The following is a 22,718-nucleotide window of genomic DNA, read 5'->3' as shown; positions in this document are numbered from 1 at the left end:
TAGGCAAGCATTCCTCCCAAATGTACTTCTGATTTATTGTTTTCCCTGTCGGTTTAACCATGTTTTATTTTTAATCGAAGTGTCCATCATCAACATATTTCAAAGAACACTTGCATTCTTTTTTAAGAAATGAAAATGAGCCAATAACATACTACCCTTTTATAATTTACCCAAAAATCTAAGCAGCAGTTCTGAAAATAAGTGTGGATTAAAACTCGTAAGTATGAAAAACAAACACTAGCTACATAGGGGGAGATTTTTTTCCTGTTTCCATGTTTTTTTAAATGTATTAGAAACCAAATACCTCATAAGTGACAGCACTGAAGTTAATTATATCATATTCCATGATGTGCTCAATGATCCTCAGTTCCTCAAACTTCCATTCCCCACTGGTCAAGTAATTTTTGCGACTATCTTGGTTCGCCTTCTTGGAAGATTTGTTGCTCACTATTATCATTTCCTTATCTAGAGGCAGTAGAAGAGAAATGATATGGAAGGTTATTACTTCAGGGCAGTATAAAAAATCACAGTCACATCCATATTAGGTCTTCCTTTTAAGGTTGTGTCATAACAGTTCCATCTTGTCCCACAGTTTGCTCAGTGTGTGAATTAAGCCCCGGTTTTTCATCACACCAGAAATGAATGGTAGTGATGTATCAGTAGCACACACATGGTCAGCCTCCAATGGGAGCAACTCTGAATTAATTTTGAGAGGCGACTTTGACCATTGGCAAGGGGAGCAACTATGCAGGGAAGAGTGATAATGGAGAGAGAGTGAAGAAAGATGCAGAAAACAAGGAACATAGGGCACCTTCGGAAAGACACAAGCTGAGTGTATACTGGGGACCTCCTGATGAAGGGTGGATAAGAAATACAGCGAACAAATAATAATGGCTTGTTCCCCATGCTAGTCCTACTTCGCATCGACCCATTGAAAGTACAGTGGTACCTCAGGTTACAGATGCTTTGCTTCAGGATGAGAGCAGAAATTGTGCGGTGTGGCGGCGTGGGAGGCCCCATTAACTAAAGTGGTACCTCAGGATAAGAACAGTTTCAGGTTAAGAACGGACCTCCGGAATGAATTACGTTCTTAACCTGAGGTACCACTGTAATGGACTTGACTAACCCAATCTTATCTTAGAACATAATATAGTTGTAAGGCTGTCATCATGCTGCAATTGGAAATCCAGGCATTTTTCGTTTCTTACCACATCTGCAGCCATGCCATAAATGTCGGGGAGGGGTGGAACAAACAGGAGAAAATCTCCTCTTCATCCGTTCCCCCCACCCCCACGCTGCTGCTCTGAGGTGCGAAAAACACCTGCATTTTAAAATGCAGCCATTCCTGTCTCTTCCCACAGCAGAAACCATGCTCCCTTTGTTGGCTTGGGGCCATTGGGAGAGCTGTGGCGGGATTGGGGGTTGGGTGAGGTGTAAACGGAGGGGAGTTGGCAAGCTGCGTAGGGTTTAGTGGGGTTGGTGAGCCACGCAAGCTGGCTGCAGCCCCTGGTTATAATAATTGCCGAGGTAGGTGGGAAAGGGGGTGAAGTGTGGTGGTTTGGAGTTCAACATAAGAGTGAGTTTATGGGGTGCAAATTGGGGGTGTGAATTCAAGAGGGTACAAATGAAGAGACAGAAGCCAACTATCATGTCAGTTCAACGAAATACATGGTTTTACCTGAATGTATCGATGACATTATGCTTATGTTGCATTTTTGTTGATCGAAAGGAAATGCATGGACATCCAGACTGCAGGATGAAGTCAGCCGGTAGGCTTGAAACATTTGAATGGAACCGTCGGCTGATACATAAGCAAAAGGGCTCTGTGTGAACTTGTCTTCATCTGCCCTAAAGATATTGTATTGTAATTAGGAAAGCTTTGCATTTTGCACAGATTAGATAACCCCTAAGTCTGGCCCCTACATGGGAAGCCTCATTGTTAATCATAGAACTGTAAAGTTGGAAGAGACCCCAAGGGTCATCTAGTCCAACCCCCTGCGATGAAGGAACCTGTTTGCTCAACGTGGGGCGCAAACCCACAACCCTGAGATTAAGAGTCTCATGGTCTACCAACTATTTGTTGGAACAACCAACTAAAGCAGGGGTTGTCAGCCTGGTCCCTACCGCCCACTAGTGGGCGTTTCAGGATTCTAGATGGGCGGTCGGGGGTTCTATGGCAAAAGTTGAATCCTCCTTCCATCAAGCACTGGTGGGCAGTAAGGAAATTTTACCATCAAGAAAGATGCATTAGTGGGCAGTAGGTATAAAAAGGTTGAGCACCCCTGATCTAAAGGGTCAACATGTAGACAGTGACTTCATGACAATGATAAAACATAAAATATGACTGAATGATGATATAAAATACTTATAACAAACAAATAATGAATCAAAACTTGCACAATTTTCTAATTTATTCCCATCTCATCAGCGGGAAACTGGGGGTGAAGAACAAGCAGAATGTGGACGAGCCCTTAGACCAAATTCTGTGCCAAGAAGACTCGAGGCAACCTGAACACAGTCAAACAACGCAAAATTCACAGGTTCTTGCCTTAGCCCTGGCAATGGTGTCTGCATTTGTGCTCAGCCCCCAGCCCAGTGCTGTTAAACCTCTGGCTATCATGGCAGGCAGCCTTCTCAATGCCTGGGAACGGATATGGTAAAGTGGTTTCAGTACATGGCTGCACCAAAAGCAACCCTGTGAATTTGCCCTGAAAATGCAGTTTGGAAACACATTCACCATAGGATAAAAGCAGCATTACCGTTCATCTATATAGAGGTCTGGGGTCCAGAAAAGGTTCACAGGCAAAGTGATATTCGTAATGTTACAGAAATCCAAGGGATTCCATGAGACAAATTCATTGTCCCAGAACTAGAGGAAAGTAAAAATATATTACTTACAATAAAATAAAATCATGTGAGCATAGATCTGTTTGCTATTTACAGAAAAGAAAGAGGGCCTCACCACATACATCCAGAAATAGAATGTGACCACCTGCAATTTTTCTTGCTGCAAGGAACAAAAAGGAAAAAGATGAACACATTATCTTCCTCCTGTCCTAGAGAATTAACATAGAGACAGATATATTGGTGGTACAACTGGAAGGTGGGTGGGTGGGAGATGGATGTCCCTCTTTAAAAAAAAACCCCGTCCCACACTGGCAGAACTGCTGGTGGCCCTGCTTGTCACACATAAGCTAGAATTGAAGCTATGAATCCAGTAAGCGACTGTTCTGCAATTTCCCCCAACAGTTTGCATTTGTAAGGCAGCATCCCACACCCAACAAACCTTTCCTCCCCCCCCCCTTCCCCAGTATCTGTGTTTAGCCCTGTCACTGGAGACCAAACATGCAATGATTATTCTCTCTTACCACTGAAAGGATGGACACCAGGGTGAAGTCTAGTTGAACTTCTATAGGCTTTTCCCAATCATTCAGAGGTATGGTGTATAAGAAGAGATCCTTATTAGACGAGATGTTCAGGTATTCAGCCACATCGTGATACCTACAATTCTGTTTCTGGGTGGCTTCTGGAGTAGGGACAAAATGAGAAGATGAATGTGTCAGTATGGTAAGAGTCAAAAGTCCTTGTTCTGTTCTTGTTTACAACTTATTACCTGCTCTTCAACCTAATGTTCCAGGTTTGGTTATGCTGGGGAAATATTGGAGTTCAGTACCCAATACCCTGTGGGTTCAGCCTGGATGGCCAACAGAATCCGGACACCAATTGTTAGTCAAATAGGACATTTATTTAGATATTGCAAGGCTGGTTTCACACAGCCTCAACCAGCAAGTAGTTATGGATGGCACACCAAGTATGAAAGAAATATACACATTTATACAATTACAAGCACAGGGAAGCAAAGGGGCTGTTATGTCCCTATATGGCAATACGTCTTTCTACTAGCTTATACTGGTTTAACCCTCCCTCCTTTTTCCTCAACAGTTACAGCAATAGCTCCTACACATCCTTCTCGCATGGTTCTCCTGCAAACACAACCTTCACATTCCAGCCTTCACTTGCTCATACATTTCAATTCCCCTTTATTCTTTTATAATGCTATTCTCCCTTCCAGTTACAATTAAAACACAACATTATATGAAAACACAACATTAAAAGCAGGTTAAAGAAACTCAAAAATACGGAAACAAGGCGGATGCTAAAAAGAGACATCTCAAGTGTCAAAAGCCCCAGCAAAGAGGTGCATCTAGGCAGAGTCAGACAGTATCCTTTCTCTCCTCTTCCTTTGCTATATCCCATTATTTCGAAAGCCAGTGAACTCGAGAAACTGCTGCCTTTCATTCTAGCATCCATCCTACCTTCTATAAAGTCTCTTAGTTGATTTGTCAGCTATTAAAGCTAGAGAGAGGAGAAGAAATGGTTTTACCTGGCACCCAGGAGAGTAGAAAACTAATCATAACAGCTCTCCACATTCTTCTCTGAGAGTAGAACCAAGTGTCTTTAAGAGAAGAAGCAATAATCTGCTAGGCTGCTAAATTTGCAGCGGTGAGGAAGAGCCACATTTCTGTGTGAAATTGAGATCTCTCCTGGCTGTGGGGTAATGCATTTCACATCTCTGGTTTTGAATCTCATTTCCATGCATTTGCTCGTAATGATATATTCTCGTAACTTTATTGGCTCTGCATTAGCATCTGTATATTTCTCCCTGTTGGAATCACCCAACTAAAACATTTGCTTTCGCTTCCTCTAGATTTGTGTTTAATTAAGGATCTGGCTTCCCATTAGTGTGCATTACTTACTCCTCGTTGAGGTCCGGATGTTTCTTTCCAGACAATTATGAGTAGTTCTTTTAATGCACTCTTTGCAAATGTTGTTAAGACAAATATTGTAATTAGATATCAGGCACTACACTCCTGCCTCTTTGAAAATGCAACACACTTCACTTAGTAAAATACACAGTAGGGCCTGAAGGCATATCAACCTTACTCACATATATCTACAGTGTTTAAACCCAGTTTAATTATCATTGGTGTCTTCAAATAATCCCGGGAATTGTGGTTTGGTATAGATGCTACCAAAATTCCTGTGACAGAGCCATGGTTCTTGGACATAACTACAGTTCATAGCACAGAGGGAATCCTGTGACCTCCAGATGTTGCTGAACTGCAACTCCCATTGTCCCTAACCTTTGGCCATGCTGGCTGGGGCTCATGGGAATTGAAGTCCAGCAGCATCTGTAGGACCACAAGTTCTCCATCCTTGACTTAAGGCCATGCTTCACATCCTATTTTTTTTTTTTAAAAAACCCCATCTTCTCTTTGTGATAGCATAAAAATTCCCCACCCCTTCTTCAAACTTAGCTCCCCTAGTTATTTTATTTGAACTTTCAAAAGTGTTGGAATATTGCACCTTTTATTTATAAATACTATCTTTGGCTTCCTCCCAAAGAATCTTGAACTCAGAGAACTACAATTTCCGACACCCTCAAGAAACTACAGTTAGCAGGGGAAACTACCATACTGAAATATAAAAGTATGAAGTGTGTTATTTGGGAAGGCGAGATTATATGCAGCTTATTACATGACCAGCAAGTCATCAATAGTGCACAGGTAGCTCAGAATTATCTCACAAGCAGTGTGGCATATGATATACGAAGCACAGCAGCTTGTCATGCATGGTGGAGTTAATCGGTTGCTAGTTTATTTGTGCTGTTCATTTTCATGAACTTTGAGAACTTTCAACTTACCACAAGCTATCGCTATTACATATGAAATCATCCTCAGTTTAAGGCAGGAATTCTTTATTGTATGTGCAGCTGGACATTAGATGTGGAAAAGATTGTGCAGTTGGAAAAACAGGGGTGGGGAACTAGACATGCTAAGTGTGGGTGTTTATTAAGCATTTTAAAGACAAGCAATGGCAGGGATGATAGATACACAACTTAGATGAACTCATTTTCCATACTTACACCACCCACATCATATTAAAACGACCACCTTCTTTTTTTCTTTTTTTTTGCCAGAACCACTTCTACTTCATCTTCCTCTTCGGCCAGGTAACTCTTCATCAGAGTACTCCTGTTTTTGAACCTTAGGTATTGATTATTCTGGGAAGTACGTTGAAACAAGACAAAATGTGCAGAGGTGGTTCAAGCTTTGAAGGAGCTCTTGGCAAAATGTCTACTCGTAGGCCCCCATCTTACACCAATGGCTTTTCTCTGATGTACCTGGATAGCAGTCTCCAGAAGTTACCGTGTAAAATTCCCACAATGCCTCCAATGAGGCATTGCTCTGGGGAATTGTGGGAATTTTAAATGGCAACTCCTGGACCCAGACATGTTTTTCAAAGGAGTGCATGAATGTGGTGTCAGCAGAGAACCTCGCTGGGGCCCTGGCAACTGCTTGAGGATGCCACATACTGACGCCAGGCCAGAAAACTTGCCACTCAATGAAGCCTTGAAAAATCAGCACTTCTGAATGATTGGTTTTGCAAGGCTTGATTGAGTCGTAAATTTTGCAGTGTTTTTACATATTTCCAAGCATGAAAGGCTTTGACTTTAGTAAGCACACTTCCAACAGCAAACACCACTTGGCTGAGGCATTTCATCAAGTCTCATTTGCTGATTTTATACAAATAACAGATTGGTAAGTTAGGATACTTGTACAACAGGCATTGGTCATGCACTCCTTGGTCTACCACAAATACCAATAATATATAATTTAGCATGTCCACTGCACTGCAACAAAAGTTAAAAAGATGAGTGAGAAAATCAGGCGGGTAAAATAAAGCCCTTTCTCCACAAGGAGGATCATATTATCCCACACAACTGATTCAGAGTCATCCTGGCATTCTTCTAGGGAGAGATGTTTCCTGATCTGTTGCAATTCTGCATTAATATGTTTCAGAAACACCAAACTCTCTTCTTCACGGCACTTTTCTGACAAGGATGATCTGCCTGCCAGCTGGCTCCCTTTGGGCAGCCTGTCTCCTGCGTGGAAGAAAATGAAGACTGTATATGTTCACATGTTAAGAAAATCCTATGTAGGAACAGACATTGTTTGAGAATTAAAAATGGAGAGTTAAAAAACTACTGGCTGCTTTGATTCTAAATTCTGGCATTTGGTTCACCTGTTGAAGCAACCTAAGAAATCCTGAAGGTCGTCCAATGGGTTTCTACTATCTCAATTCCTGGACAATGGATCCTGGACAATGTTCTTACCTCTTTCATCAGAGGAGTAATGGGGACAGCCTGGTGCCTCAAGTCCATTTATTACAGTACACAGAAATAAACTCAGCCTTGTTCCAGCTGTACATTCAGGAAGGACTGGACATTGTCTCCATGACTTTATGCCATGAAGTGACCCATAAATTAGCTAAATAAAAAACTAAATAAATAGCCAATCCTTCACGTACTCCTAAAAATGAACTGTGAAAAGGATTTGGGTTTTTTTAAAAGCACTGGATTATGGTGCTTGACATTTGCCCCCTTCTCCCTCTTTATTGATCTTTTTCTCCATTATGTAAGAAAAATAAATAAACATTTTGGAAAGTGCTTACCTAAATCAGCCACAGGCTTCTCAGATTGCTTTTTCTTCTTTCTCAGAATTATATTCATAAATTTATTCCTCATGAAGGGTGGGGACTCTGGTTTCTTCTGTTTAAGATAGAGCACGAAAGCATTCTCCAGGATACCAAAGACCATAAATACAAATATCCCAGTGAAAAACATGGCTGTGTTGGAGAAGAAATGGATGGTAAATATTTGGCCCTTCAGGTGACTGTTCTTTTACGCTAGAGTGGGAGGGGCCTGGCAGGAGGCAGAAAAGAAATGGGGAGTGTTGTGGCACTGAGAAGATATGCTGTAGGGACCACACAAGTAACCTGCGGGTTGCTGGTTTGGTGCTCCTATGTCTGTAGATGCTTTGTCTGTGATGGGATGTATGTATGGTAAAGATGATGGTCGTTTTGGGGGAGCTTGAAATAACTTGAGTGGGAATTAGGTCTAACTCCAAAGGAATGTGGGGGAAGTGTAGTGATGGTGGTGTCAGCGTTTGTAGATGGAGCCTGGGATAGTGACAATGGGTGATGGTTCTTCTCCCCACTAGATTTTGTGGGCATCCGATCACCAGTGTAACTACAGTGGCAAATGGGCCAGATTGCTTGCAGAAACTTGTAGAAGCTCTAGTTCTCCTTTATGGGAATTAAATGCCCCAAAACTCACACACTTTGTAGATTATAGAAGGTATAAAATAAGGATAAATCCAAAAATACACCAAAGCATTGAAACACAAAACCGAGTCATCTTGCCCTCTTTGGCTAGCATGGAATCCTTCTCTCTGAAATGCATAATAGTGAAATAGAGAGAAATAGGGATTTCCATGGCCAATCAAATAGATTCATCATTAAAAAGACTACTTCTGTCTTCCTGCCCTTCTCCTGCAGAGGAACCCCTAGGACAAGACTGGTTAGTTGTTGCAGCACCACGGAGAGTTCCTAGGGGACAAGTTGCTCAAACTGGAGTTGGAACTGGACTGAGGCCTCTACTATCAGTCCACAACTCTTATATGAACAACTGCCTTTTGGAAATCCAGACTCCCTTAAAGGGCCACCTTCTGGCCCGAAAATGGACATTGCTCTTGGGTCCCATGGCCTCCCACTTGGTGTGATTCCTGTGCTGTTGGACTGGCCATGTACTGGGGTTCCTCAGGCCTAAGTGGAAACACCTGTCCCATCTCTGGTTCTGTGGACCCTGGGTTCTATAAATCCTAGTGCTGTGGCAGCGATTAAAGTGGCTTTGGCCATCTGTTCCTTTGTCCCACCTTTTCCTTGAAGGAGTGCCAACTTCCAATCCATAGAACATTGAGGATTTAACTCAACTGGGGTGCACTCCTAACTCCTGGGAGTAAGTCACATTGACTTCAATAGGACTTACTCATGGATGGGCATGGTTAGACTCATGCTGTTGTTCACTAGAAGATTGTGCTGTGCAAACCTTTCTCAGAGATGCATAGCACACTGCAGGCCTTTGCTGCTGTTCGCAATTGGTAAAAAGGTAAAGGTAAAGTTACCCCTGCCCATACGGGCCAGTCGTGTCCGACTCTGGGGTTGCGCGCCCATCTCACTTAAGAGGCCAGGGTCCAGCACTGTCCGAAGACACTTCCGGGTCACGTGGCCAGCGTGACAAGCTGCATCTGGCGAGCCAGCACAGCACACAGAAACGCCGTTTACCTTCCCGCTGGTAAGCAGTCCCTATTTATCTACTTGCACCCGGGGGTGCTTTTGAACTGCTAGGTTGGCAGGCGCTGGGACTGAGCAACGGGAGCACACCCCGCCGCGGGGATTCGAACCGCCGACCTGACGATCGGCAAGTCCTAGGCGCTGAGGTTTTACCCACAGCGCCACCCGCGTCCCTATTCGCAATTGGTAGGAAGGCGTTAAAGAGACCCTTCTTTCCCTATCTCATGTGGAGGTCAATGGGTACTGCCAGTGTTGAACTAAAAGCTACTATAGCATAGCAGCTGCAAAACAAGATGTCTTCCCTGGGACAAATCTCTCAGGGTGGCTAGCTAAACTCTCTCATTCTTTCCCCACATCGGAGATATATGGATAATAATACCAAGATACCTTGCAGAGCTGTTGTAAGACCTGCAAGTTCATGTCACTGAAGTGCTTTAATATGTACTAAACAAATGATAAGGAGTATCTTTATTCTAGTTCTGTACAATGCCAGGTAAGTACGATTTACAAAATAATATCTCCAGCTAAAAATCAGTTACTGACTCAGGGACCTGCTTGCTGGACCACAATGTGAGTAGGTCCAATGAAAGCAACCAAAACTATTTGACAGCTCCCCAAACTGTTCAAAGGCTGCCAGGGCTGAATAATCTGTGCAGTAAAAGGTGGTTACCTATGACTGGTGGATCATCTGATGCTGACGGGAGCATATCATTCAGAATCAATGACAAGAGTGAGACTTGCAGGATTAGTGTCACTTTGAAAGCAATCTTTTCTCCAGGGCAAGCAAACGCATAAGAAATAGCCATATCCAGCAAGAACAGAGTAAAAGTTGGCAGGATCAGAACCAACACATACAAAATGGATTGCCTCTTCATAGAAACCTGTCCCAAAAAAGGACAAAACAAGAATGAAGATTACAGCAAAGAATGGTACTATCCTTTCAGTCTCACTAGTAGCATCAATTTGCCCATGGTCCTTATTGTTAGCAGCCTAAGAGTGGGTGAGACCATTTGGAGAACTGTTAAACAGGTGATATAATGAAATTCAGTTAGAGGGGATTTGAGGAAGTCAGTTGTCAATGTAATGAAATTAGGGATATGAAGTGATAATTCTTTTTTGTGTCTTTTTTCTTTGTTTTGTGTTTTGTAATGTTTTTCTTTTTCTTTGTGATAAATGTGAAAATCAATAAAAAAATTGGGGGGAAAGAGTAGGTGAGACCATTATTTTCTCTCTTCCAAAAGCACGTCAAAGTGCAAGTAGATAAAAAGGTACCGCTCCGGCGGGAAGGTAAACAGCATTTCCGTGCACTGCTCTGGTTCGCCAGAAGCGGCTTAGTCATGCTGGCCACATGACCCGGAAGCTGTACGCCGGCTCCCTCGGCCAATAAAGCGAGATGAGCACCGCAACCCCAGAGTCGGCCATGACTGGACCTAATGATCAGGGATCCCTTTACCTTTACCTTTAAAATGTTTCATGGAAAGTGTGGGATAACACTGTATTTGACACGACAACATCTAACCTGCCCACAAACAAACTAAATAAACAGGTCATCTGGAAGAACCCAGGTTGTGCTTGCTTCTGCAACTCATCTACTAACCCAATGCATGCTTACCATATTTTTTGCTCTATAAGACTTACTTTTTCCCTCCTAAAAAGTAAGGGGAAATGTGTGTGCGTCTTATGGAGCGAATGCAGGCTGCGTAGCTATCACAGAAGCCAGAACAGCAAGAGGGATTGCTGCTTTCACTGCACAGCGATCCCTCTTGCTGTTCTGGCTTCTGAGATTCAGAATTTTTTTCTTCTTGTTTTCCTCCTCCAAAAACTAGGTGCGTCTTGCGGTCTGGTGCGTCTTATAGAGCGAAAAATATGGTGCTTCTTCAATGATCTTACTAGATAAGTGTGCATAGGATTGCAACCTCAGGATGCTATTCTGTTTGTATTGCTGCAGCTTGAACGATTACTTAAAATCAAAGTGTCCATTGTCAACATATTGCAAAGGACAGTTGATTTGTCTTTTTGAAAATGAGCCAGTAATGGTTGGTTGGCATCCTTCTGTCTCAGGAGACAGTAAAGGATGTGCCTTTGGGGAGTGAAGTCAAACCGTTGGAGAGGCACATTGCCTGCTGTTGAGGCTGTAGAGATCAATACGGGAGAGACATGTTTTGTTGCAGCTGGGGCAGATGAAGGCACCCAGCTGTGCTGCTGCAGATGCACCATGGCGTTTCCTCTCTCTGCATTCCTCCCAGCAGTCATTCCTTCTCTGGTCACAGCTGTGGATGCATGACCTGACTGCTTGTCTCCAGGCTCTGCAGTTATCTGCATGGGATTTCCACACAGTGGGGTTGATGTTGCCAGCCTTCATCTTTGTAACACAGAGTTGGTCGGCCAATGGGCTTTGTGCCTGAAGCCAGCTCCCCATAAAGCACATCCTTGGGGGTCCTGCCATATTCCATTCTGTGGACATGACCAAGCTGCCCACATAGATGTGACTGAGACAGGAGTGTAGACATGCTCAGAATGTGGGCTTGCAAGAGCACATCTTTGCTTGAGACACTGTCCTGCCATGTGTGGCTCAAAATCTGCCTGACGCAGTGCATGTGGAAGACATTGAGGCAACACGCCTCATGCCTGTAAGCTGCCCATAATGCAGTGTGCTCAACATACAAGCCTGGTAGACCTTCATCTAGGTAAATTTACTACCCTAAAAATTTAAGCAGAATTCCTGAAATTTTGCTTAAGCATAAAAACGAACACAAACTCTGTCTTAAGCATAAAACCGAACACTAGATATATAGGGATATCTTTCAGTGTTCCCATGTTTTCTAAATATATTAGAAACCAAATACCTCATAAGTGACAATACTAAAGTTGCTTATATCATATTCCAAGGTGTGCTCTATGATCCTCAGTTCCTCAAACTTCCATTCTCCACTGCTCAAGAAACTTTTGTGACTATCTTGGTTTGCTTTCATGGAAGACTTAGAGCTCTTCAATATTATTTCCTTATCTAGATTCAGCAGAAGACAAACGAAGGTTGTTAGTTTAGGGCAGTATAGAAAATCACAATCACATCCTCAGTAATATATATATATATATATATATATGCTTTCGTAGATTTTAAATTCCACTCTAAAACCCCAGCTACCGAAAGGATCCTGAAACGAACTGAACTATCCCTAATCAGAAACGAAATACATAAGAAAAGATACCTACTAAACCAAACCAACAAAGATCTGCTCACTCTTCACCTCAAACTATGTAACAAAATCCACCCTGCACTCTGGGACAAATGCAAACAACTAGCCGTCTGGAGAGCTGAAACTGAGACCTCACATAAGACAGACAGACACACCAACAAACTCTACAAACTAGAGAAACGCCAGAAGCCCAGCCACCCTCCACAACAACCCATGAAACAAACAGTACATAACATATCAGACAGGATCCTCACCCCAACTGAAACCAAAGTACTCTCCAAAGGTTTCAACTTTGCAGTCGCCCCGAGACGCATCCCCACGGAAAACATCATATGCGGAGTCGAAGCTAGCCTGACCAAAATCGACCCAGATGAAGCCAATAAAATCAGACTTGAAGTCACCAACATCCTCTGCTCCAGCAAACCACCCAGAAGCAATTTACACAAAGAAGAACAGAAAGCACTCACCAACCTGAGGAAAGACAACAACATAATCATTCTCCCAGCAGACAAAGGCAACGCCACTGTTGTGATGAACACATCGGACTACCAAGCAAAACTATCAAATCTACTCCAAGACCCTACCTACCAACCTATAAAAACAGATCCCACCACCTATCTGGAAAAAACCACCAAATCCAAAATAAAAGCCTCTCCTATCAGTGAAGAAATCCAGCTAAGAATCATCCCCAGAGAAAAATCATCCAGATGCCCCAAACTCTACGGTCTCCCCAAGATACACAAAGAAGGAACACCACTCAGACCAATAGTCAGCTCCATAGGCTCACCTCTACAAAATCTCGCTAAATTTCTCGCTAAGCAACTTCAGCCCTATGCAGAATCCATCGCTTCACACGTTACTAACTCCTTCCAGTTCATAGAAACAATAAAGAAACAATACCTACATCCCGATGACCTACTTGTGAGCTTCGATGTTGTATCTCTCTTCACTCAAGTGCCCATTAATGAAGCCTTGACAGCCATTCAAAACAAATACAACCCCCCCAAATACATCCTGGACCTGACCAACCACTGCCTAACCAACACGTACTTCATCCACAATGGACAAAGATACAAACAGATAGAAGGAGCACCTATGGGATCACCCCTCTCACCGGTCATCGCAAATTTGTACATGGAACACTTTGAAACCAATGCTTTAGACAAGTCAGAACACAAACCCAAACTTTGGCTCAGATATGTTGACGACACCTTTGTAATTTGGCCACACGGGAAAGAAAAACTAGATAGCTTCCTCACACATCTCAACAGCCTACACCCCAAAATACAATTCACTATGGAAATAGAAGACAACAACCAACTCCCCTTTCTTGACGTCCTAATCTACAAAAAACCTGATGGCTCCCTAGGACACACTATCTACCGGAAAAACACACACACCAACCGCTACTTACATGCACAATCACACCACCACCCTGCACAAATAAACTCCGTAGCCAAGACTCTCATCTCCAGAACCAAACGCCTGGCTGACAAAGACCACTTGACAACTGAGTTACAGAATCTCTCAAATGTGTTAATCGCCAATGGATACCAGAAAAACAGGGTTACGAAGCTAATCCAAAAAGAAACACCCCCCAAAAACCAAGACACAGAAGAAAACAATGGCATGGCCCTCCTTCCTTATATCAAGGGCACTACAGACAAAATCAGCAAAATCCTCCATAAACACAATATCAAAACAGCCTTCTGCACCAACCAAAAAATAGCCAATATCCTCAGAAACCCAAAAGACAAAATCCAGCTGGAAAACCAAGGGGTCTATGAAATACCCTGCAAAGTCTGCCCAGCCACGTACATTGGACAAACAAACAGACGAATAAATGCACGTATCGCAGAACACAAGAATGCCGTCAAAAAAGAAGAAAAAACTTCCTCTCTTTTCCAACACATGAAAGAAACAGGACACGAAATTAATTTTGCAGATTCCAAATTGCTCTTTAACATGGAACATCACCACAAGAGAATAATCATGGAAGCCATCGAGATAGAGAAACACCCTCACAACATGAACAAGCGTGACGACACGTCCCGCCTGCCAGACATCTGGAAATTAGCCCTCCCCACAAAAACCGACACCAGAACCAGAGGCACACAGAACGTCGTCACCAATCAACCACACCAGACCCAAACCCAGACCCTCTCCACAGACATATTACAGACTCCATCCAGTAGCCAAACTATAGTGGCACCTCCGGATGCTGCACCCCCCTGCAATCCCTACACAGATCTGGCTGGCACAAGGCACAAAACCACAGCTCGCCCCTATACACGAAGCCAAGCCAGAGCACAACTAAATGCAGCACAGCCATCTTCTCAGAAAAACTCTTCACAAGCTCAAGAGGTCAAGACATGAAAGCTTTAGCAACTAATCTACACTTAATGACCCACCCAGTGGTATTCAGAATATCACTCATGTAATCACCCAAGATATCCCTCAAGTAATTAAGGAACAAAAGAAGAAAAGGCACACTAATCTAGGAACTTCCTCTCTGCCCAGAACGTTGGAGGCTATACACCACACCCCTCAACAGTATTTATAGGAACTCAAACACCAGACTCTGCTCTGTTCCAGTAACAAGAAGCCGAAAGCACCAGCCTGAAGATGACGAGTGAGACCTCGTCGAAACGTCGCACAGACACCCCGACTCTTACACGGGAAGACACCCGAAGACACCAAAACCTGCATATATATATATATATATATATGAAATAATACTGGTTGTTTGGATTTGTGCAATCCCCACACAACATGAAACATAAAGCTGATGAACCCGTTAGGAACACAGACTGTGTATATACTTCAGTAGTGAAGTCTGTCACCCCTCTTAGGCTTTCCTTTTGAGGTTGTGCCATAATTGTCCCATCTTGTCCCACAGCTTGCTCAGTGTGCGAATTAAGCCCCAGTGTGGCATCACACCCAAATTGGTAGTGATATACCAATAGCAAACACATGGTCAGCCTCCCATGGGAGCAACTCTCAAAATTGAGAGAAGACTTTGACCTGGGGGCATTGGCAGGGGGAGCAAACATACAATAAAGAGTGATAATAGGGAGAGAGTGAAGAAAGATGTGGAAAACAGGAAACATAAGGCACATTTGGAAAGGCACAAGTTGAGTGTACAGTGTTAACCTCCTGGTGAAGGGCAGATAAGAAATATAGTAAGTAAATACTATATTTACTTAAACATATTTAAGTAAATATATTTATTAGTAAACATACTATATTTACCTAAATGGCCTCGGTCCTGTATACCTGAAGGAGTGTCTCCATCCCAATCGTTCAGCCCAGACACTGAGATCCAGCGCCAAGGGCCTTCTGGCGGTCCCCTCATTGCGAGAAGTGAGGTTACAGGGAACCAGACAGAGGGCCTTCTCGGTAGTGGCGCCCACCCTGTGGAACACCCTCCCTTCAGATGTGAAGGAAATAAGCAGCTATCCTATCTTTAAAAGACATCTGAAGGCAGCCCTGTTCAGGGAAGTTTTTAATATTTAATGCTGTACTGCTGTACTGTACTGTACACTTGATTGGGAGCCGCACAGAGTGGCTGGGCAAACTCAGCCAGATGGGCGGGGTATAAATTATTATTATTATTATTATTATTATTATTATTATTATTGCCTTGTGCCCAGTGCTAGTCTAACTGAGGTCCATTATTTCAACGGGTCTACTCTGAGTAGGTCTTAGTTGGATGCAACCTAATCTTATCTTTCTATATAATAAAATTGTAAGGCTGTCATCATGTAGCAGTTTTCATGGCCACCAATAGGCAGCCATGCAAACTGCAGGTTGGATATGCCAGGTAGGCAGAGTGAGAGAGCAGTGGGTAGAGTGATCAGGCCACAAAGGAGCAGGAAGGACAGTTCTACCCCACATTCCACCTCTGATTCCACTGTCATTGAGGGTGGGGAGGGCAAAGGGGCAAAGGTCTCTCCAACATCTACCCCACCCCAAAGTTTCTGCTATGATTGCTGCTCAGAGAAGGAGAGAAAAATGCCCGCATTTTGAAATGCAGGGGTTTCTCCTTCACACAACAACAGCTACGCTAACCCTGTTGTTGTCACCACTGCTGTTGGGGTGAAGAGGAAAGTCTTTTTGCCCTTTGTGGTGGTGGTGAAGTTGATGAGTTGCAAAGGGAGAGATTTGTAACAGTATAAAGGGAAGGGTGGGGTGAGCTGTGGGAGAATTGGGAGATTTAGGAAGCTGTAAGAGGCGTGGGGGTTGGGGAGTTAAGAGGAGTTGGGTGTTGGGAAGCTGATTCGGGAGTGGTGTAAAGGTTTAACAAGGGGTGGCAGGTCTGGCAGGCTTGGCAAGCAAGACCTAGGTGGGAAAGGGGTGAATTGTGAAGGTTGAAGAGTGAGCATATGGGGTACCCATTGGGAGTGTGCATTCAGAAGTACACGGATGGAGAGATAGAATCAAACAATCATGACAGTTCAAAGAAATACAGCTGTGGTTGGCTGTGTTACCTGAACATATTGTGGTCATGGTTAAGTTGCACTTTTGTTTATCGAAAGGAAATGCATGGACATCCAGACCGCAGGATGAAGTGAGTCGGTAGGTTTGAAGCAAATGAATGTTGCCATCGGATGTGACAAATGCCATAGGGCTGAGTGTGAACTTGTCTTCATCGGCCCTAAAGATACGGTTATCGTAAGGAAAGCTTAGCATTTTGTACATATTAGTCAACCTGCATTAGTAAAAATGGACTTAAGCAGGGCATGTGGCAAGAGATGAGTAGTAGTGTGGAGACCCTGCCATTTTAAAAGACCAAGGGGAAAGCCACCTATGCAATGGGTGGATGATCTGAAACTAACAGCAGGGTTTGCATGGATGCAGCAAGCAAACAAGAGAGAATGCTGGGGACAACCTGAAGAGGTGTACTTCAAAGGATGGATGTGAGATGCAGAAGGAAGAGACAATTTATAGGTTTGGCTCCTACACTGAAACCCTCTTTGTCAATACAACAACCAAACAAACATACATACAGAGATTGACTGCATGTATTATATAATAATAGAGTATAAAATATAACCAAAGGGTGTTATGAAAACATTTATAATATACAAATAAGACATTAATACGTTCCCATATAAACAATGTCACCTTATAGGAAAGCCCAGGTGGATTCTGTAATTTTTTAATTTTCCAACCAAAATATTTCCAATATTTTGCAATATTCAGCAGCTGTCACAAAAATGTCTGGGGATCGGAACAGTAATGATAATGTTAGATCACATCACTTCTCTCAGTGGTGAGATGTTCCAGGTGTGTGGCCCCTACCTGTTTTTTTTTTCCCCAGAAGGAGGCTTGTGGCATTTTGTAATATCTGTTTATTTACAAATAGCACGGTTGAAACCTTCCAAAGTCCACTGCTCCCACACCAGGTCTCGAGAGAGAGAGGTGGTCAGCACTTCCAAAATGCTATTGGCTTGCAGAACCCAAGCTCCACTCACTGTGTCCCCCTTAGCACCCCCCCCCCTCACTCAGAAACCATCTATGGTTCTTTTCACAGACATCTAAATTATATCATCCTTAGCTAGAGGTGGGGGAAGAAAGGCAGAACAAAAATAAAACCTTTAAATCCTGGTGTTAGATTCAATTTCAAACAACTGAGAAAAATGAACTTGCGGTATGTTATTTAATAACCCAAGTACTAAATAATAATAATAATAATAATAATAATAATAATAATAATACCATTTAAGAATTTAAGCCAGTAAAACCAAGTATTTCAAGCAATCTACCACAGCATTTGTAGGATGGTGGCTATTTTGCATGATAGATGGGTGGTTGGGGAAGATTATATTTCATTTAGCTCTGTGCCAGGGAAACCCAAGGTAACCTAAACTCAGCCACACAATGCAAAATTCACAAGCTCTTGGCTTAGTCCTGGCAATGCTGCCCACATTTGTGCTCATTCTCTATCCCAGTGCTGCTAAACATCTAGCTATCATGGCAGGCAGCCTTCTTCTCGATGCCTGGGCATGGAAATTGTAATGTGGTTTCAGGGCTACCATGCAAATTTGCCCTCAAAATGCCACATTCCACATTGATTAAAAGCAGCATTACCGTTCATCTATGTAAATGTCTGGGGTCCAAAATAGTTTCACAGGAAGAGTGATCCTTGTAATGTTACAGAAATCCAAGGGATCCCATGAGATGAAATCATTTTTCCAGCTCTAGTGGAAGGAAAAATTATATTAGTTTGTTGTTGTTTTTTAAATCTCCTCTGGGTTCTCATGGGAGGATGAATCTGTTTGTTACTTGCAGAGAAGAAAGAGGACCTTACCACATAAAGCCAGAAATAGAATGTGACCACCTGCAATTTTTCTTGCTGCAAAGAAGCAAAAGGGTAAAGATTAATATATTCTCTTCTTCTCGCCCTAGAAAATTAAGACAGATAGTAGCACTACCGGAGGGTGGGAGGGAGATGGATGACCCTCTTTTAAAATTCCTGCTCCCCTGCTGGCTGATCTGCTGGTGGCCCTGCTGGAATTGCAGCTACTAAACTAGCACATGAGTGTTTTGTTATTCTACCCCAACAATTATTCCCCTGCTCCAACTTCCCTTTCCTTTCTTTCCCCCCTCCTCAATATTTTTGCTTAGTCTTATCACTGGAGACCAGACATGTAATGATTATTCTCTCTTACCACTGAAAGGATGGACACCAAGGTGAAGTCTAGACCAACTTCTAAAGATTCTTCCCAATTTCTCTTGGGGATGGTGTATGAGAAGAGATCCTTATTAGAAGAGATGTTGAGGTACTTGGCCACATCATAGTAACCACAAATCTGTTTCTGGGTGGCTTCTGGAATAGGAACAAAATGAGAAGATGAATGTCTCAGTACGGTAAGATTCAAAAGTCTGTGTTCTAGGCAGAGTCCCACAGTATCCTTCCTTTCCTCTTGCTTTGCTGTCTACCATCATTTCGAAAGCCAGTGAACTGGAGAAATTACTGTCCTTCATTCCAACATCCATCCTACATTCCATCATGTATTTTAGTTGATTTGTCAGCTAGTAGAGCTGGAGGGAAGAGAATAAATGCTCTTACCTGGCACCCAGGAGAGAAGAAAACTCATCATAACAGCTTTCCACATTCTCTGAGTAGGTCCAAATGCTTTTTAATAGTAGAATCAAAAATGTTCTAGGCTGCTAGGTTTACTGAAATGAGGAGCAGCAGTATTTCTTGTATGAAATGGAAACCTCCCGTGGCTGTGGGGTAATGTATTTCACATCTCTGGTTTTGAATGTCATTTCCATGCATTTGCTCTTTACTTTATCAGCTCTGCACATCTGCCCATGCCTCCCTGTTGGCCTGAAGTGAACACAAATTCCCTAAAACATTTTCTTTCTCTTCATCTTGATCTTTGTGCTTAATTAAAGTTCTGGTTACCCATTAGCGTCCATTACTTCTTCCCCTTTGTGATCCGGATGTTGCTTTCCAGATAATTATGTTATTTTGATGCACTCTTTGCAAACACTGTTATGATGACAAATATTGTAATTAGACATCAGGCACCATGCACCTGCCTCTTGGAAAATGCAAAGCGCTTGTCTTGATGAAATGCAGAATAGAACCTGTGGGTATGTCCACCCTGGCCACATATATCCATTTCATCTCAGCATGGCCAAAACTCTATGACAGATGCTTTGCGTACTTCATAAAACTACAGTTTATAGTGCAAATGGGGAGCCTGTGACCCTCCAAATGTTGCTGGACTGCAACTCCCATTATTCCTAAGCATTGGCCATGCTGCCTGGGGCTAATGGGAATTGAAGTCCAACAATATCTGCAGAGCTACTGGTACTCGCGCCACTCTTGGTTTAAGGCCATACGTCTCATCCTTTTTAAACACACGCCCCCTTCTAGATTACTGTACATAAAAATCCCACACAGCACTTCCATCCAACTCCCCTCATTATTTTATTTGAATTTTCAAGAGTATTGAAATATTATTTTTTATTATAAGTCTGTACTACTACTACTACTACTACTACTAGTAATTTTATTATTTATACCACGCCTGTCTGGCTGGGTTTCCCCAGCTACTCTGGGTGGCTTACAACACATACAAAATTGTAAAACATTAGACATTAAAAATTTCCCAATACAGGATTGCCTTCAGATGTCTTCTAGAAGTCAGATACAGTGGTACCTCGGGTTACATACGCTTCAGGTTGCATACGCTTCAGGTTACAGACTCCGCTAACCCAGAAATAGTGCTTCAGGTTAAGAACTTTGCCTCAGGATGAGAACAGAAATCGTGCTCCGGCGGCGCAGCGGCAGTGGGAGGCCCCATTAGCTAAAGTGGTGCTTCAGGTTAAGAACAGTTTCAGGTTAAGAACGGACCTCCGGAATGAATTAAGCACTTAACCCGAGGTACCACTGTAGTTGTTTATTTCCTTGACATCTGATGGGAGGGTGTTTCACAGGGAGGGTGCCACTACAAAGAAGGCCCTCTGCCTGGTTCCTTGTAACTTCAGTTCTTGCAGTGAGGGAACCAGCAGAAGACCCTCGGAGCTGGACCTCAGTGTCTGGGCTGAATGATGGGGGGTGGAGAGGCTCCTTCAGGTATACTGGGCTAAGGCTGTTTGGGGCTTTAAGGGTCAGCACCAACACTTTGAATTGTGCTCGGAAATATACTGGAAGCCAATGTAGGCCTTTCAGGATCGGTGTTATATGGTCTCTTGTAGTGTTAGGTATGTTGTTGTTATGTGGTTTTCCTGACTCAGTACTACACTCCAACCTTGGAAGATGATTAGAGTCCAAGACCTGAGGTTAGCCTCCATTTTTACACTTCCTGGAATCTGGGTTTATACGACCTCATCATTTCTTGTGTCAGGTGATTGGTGAAGACCTTGCCTGCCATATTGGTGATGAGTCAAATTTCTTATAGTACCTGAACAAGCCGGAATTAAGGCCCAAGCATGCTAAGTCACACATGGACCCTGAAGCGGTTTCTTTAGGGGTTGCGATAGTGGATATCAGCAGCTGAGAGATGCTTCAGCAGAACTGTGGTAAGAAGACAAATGATTTTAGCTGGTGAGTATAAGGAAGAAAAAAAAGAGGGTTTTTGGCGGGGGAGGACTTTTGGTTTAAAGTGTCAATCCACTGTCACTGCAATGTTTCATTCTGCCAAATGTCTGTCAAGACTTTCCCCCTACTACTGTTTCCTGGTACAGATCTTTTTCTGAATTGCAATGCGATATTTAACCATATTCTTCCTTGGTTTCTTCTACTGCTGGTAGATGGCAATACATTGACTTGTGTACAATTGTATATTCCAGTCTAGTCAACTGCAAGACACTGGCATGTAATATAAAGTACATCTTTAAAAAGGAAAGGAAAGCAGTTGCTGCCATTCTATGGAAGGTAAACGAAAAGTGAGGGGTGGTTACTGGCCCTGAGGAGGAGCTCGGCATGGCTGCTTTGAAAAGAATTCTCTTGGTATAGATACAATAAATATAGATATTATAATATAAAAGAATGGAACTTATTTATTGGTTGAAAAATAAAACATTTGTAAACACATGGTGTTGCTCCTTTTGTATACCGTGACATAATATGATTTAATGTGAAAGCTTTTATATGAAGCTGAGACTTCCAGGTAAAGTGAAGTGTGAGCTTGCCCCACCTCTTTAGAAAGGGGAGATGAGTCCTGAACGATGTCAAGATCTCTGCTGCCCTAAAAAGCAAAATTTCTAATTCTTCCCCACCCCAGATGGGACTCGAACCCACAATCCCTGGCTTAGGAGGCCAGTGCCTTATCCATTAGGCCACTGGGGCTTTATGCTGCAAGATGCTTCATTATTTCCTTCATCTCGCAGAGCAACTGTCTAATAAATACTATCTTTGTTTATGTGATGAGCAGAATTAATTTTCAGAGTTGTAGTCCTTCGCAGGCGCTCTGAGTTCATTTCAGCCTACGAGAGAGGAAGGCTATTTGCGCAAACAGACCTGCGGGAAAAGCGGTTTTAAAAATATGGAATGCTTGCAATCACTGATCCACTGTACCTGAAAGTCTTTTTAGTTTAGTGCTCTGTAAATATGGAACTCGCCCCCTTCCGCGACTGTGTATCATTTTCTGTTTTGTTTCGGCATAAAACTGATTGGACTATTGAATGAACACGCGTGAAGGGGCAGCTCGCTTTCGGGGTGGGACTGGGGCGCACGTTTCGCACACGGAACTAATTAAATTCCAGTTTGTTTCGTCTGATATTTATTGGTCCTATATCTCGGGATTATTATTGAACCACTAAAACGTATCGACCACGAAGGGACTCGAACCCTCAATCTTCTGA

At 42.9% G+C, this 22,718-nt stretch overlaps 2 protein-coding genes across 2 annotated transcripts in view; both read right to left on the bottom strand.

Annotated features, from left to right (window-relative positions):
* The window catches only part of LOC309527609 (uncharacterized protein), a gene marked incomplete at its 5' end in the record, with an annotated part of 30,142 nt that extends 25,712 nt beyond the window's left edge, over positions 1–4,430 (bottom strand). The window contains 6 exons of the mRNA XM_082214427.1: positions 305–465; positions 1,679–1,848; positions 2,760–2,869; positions 2,963–3,007; positions 3,369–3,526; positions 4,385–4,430. Of these exons, the coding sequence (XP_082070553.1) occupies positions 305–465; positions 1,679–1,848; positions 2,760–2,869; positions 2,963–3,007; positions 3,369–3,526; positions 4,385–4,430 (690 nt within the window). The remainder of the gene's footprint in view (positions 1–304; positions 466–1,678; positions 1,849–2,759; positions 2,870–2,962; positions 3,008–3,368; positions 3,527–4,384) is intronic.
* A 2,237-nt stretch (positions 4,431–6,667) lies between these two features.
* Positions 6,668–21,524, bottom strand: LOC309525684 (5-hydroxytryptamine receptor 3A-like). The gene is made up of 9 exons (XM_082211130.1): positions 21,164–21,524; positions 19,067–19,224; positions 18,706–18,750; positions 18,486–18,595; positions 16,883–17,049; positions 12,042–12,202; positions 9,866–10,076; positions 7,516–7,689; positions 6,668–6,946 (listed from the first exon to the last, which is right to left on the bottom strand). The coding sequence occupies exons 1-9, from the start codon at positions 21,204–21,206 to the stop codon at positions 6,678–6,680; spliced, it is 1,338 nt and encodes a 445-aa protein (XP_082067256.1). The 5' UTR covers positions 21,207–21,524; the 3' UTR covers positions 6,668–6,677.
* Between the last annotated feature and the right edge of the window lie 1,194 nt (positions 21,525–22,718).

Source organism: Podarcis vaucheri, assembly GCF_965113315.1.
Source record: "Podarcis vaucheri genome assembly, chromosome: 2".
NCBI classification, from domain to species: domain Eukaryota; kingdom Metazoa; phylum Chordata; class Lepidosauria; order Squamata; family Lacertidae; genus Podarcis; species Podarcis vaucheri.
The sequence above is the reverse complement of the archived record's forward strand: the minus strand, read 5'-3'. Positions and strand labels throughout refer to the sequence as shown.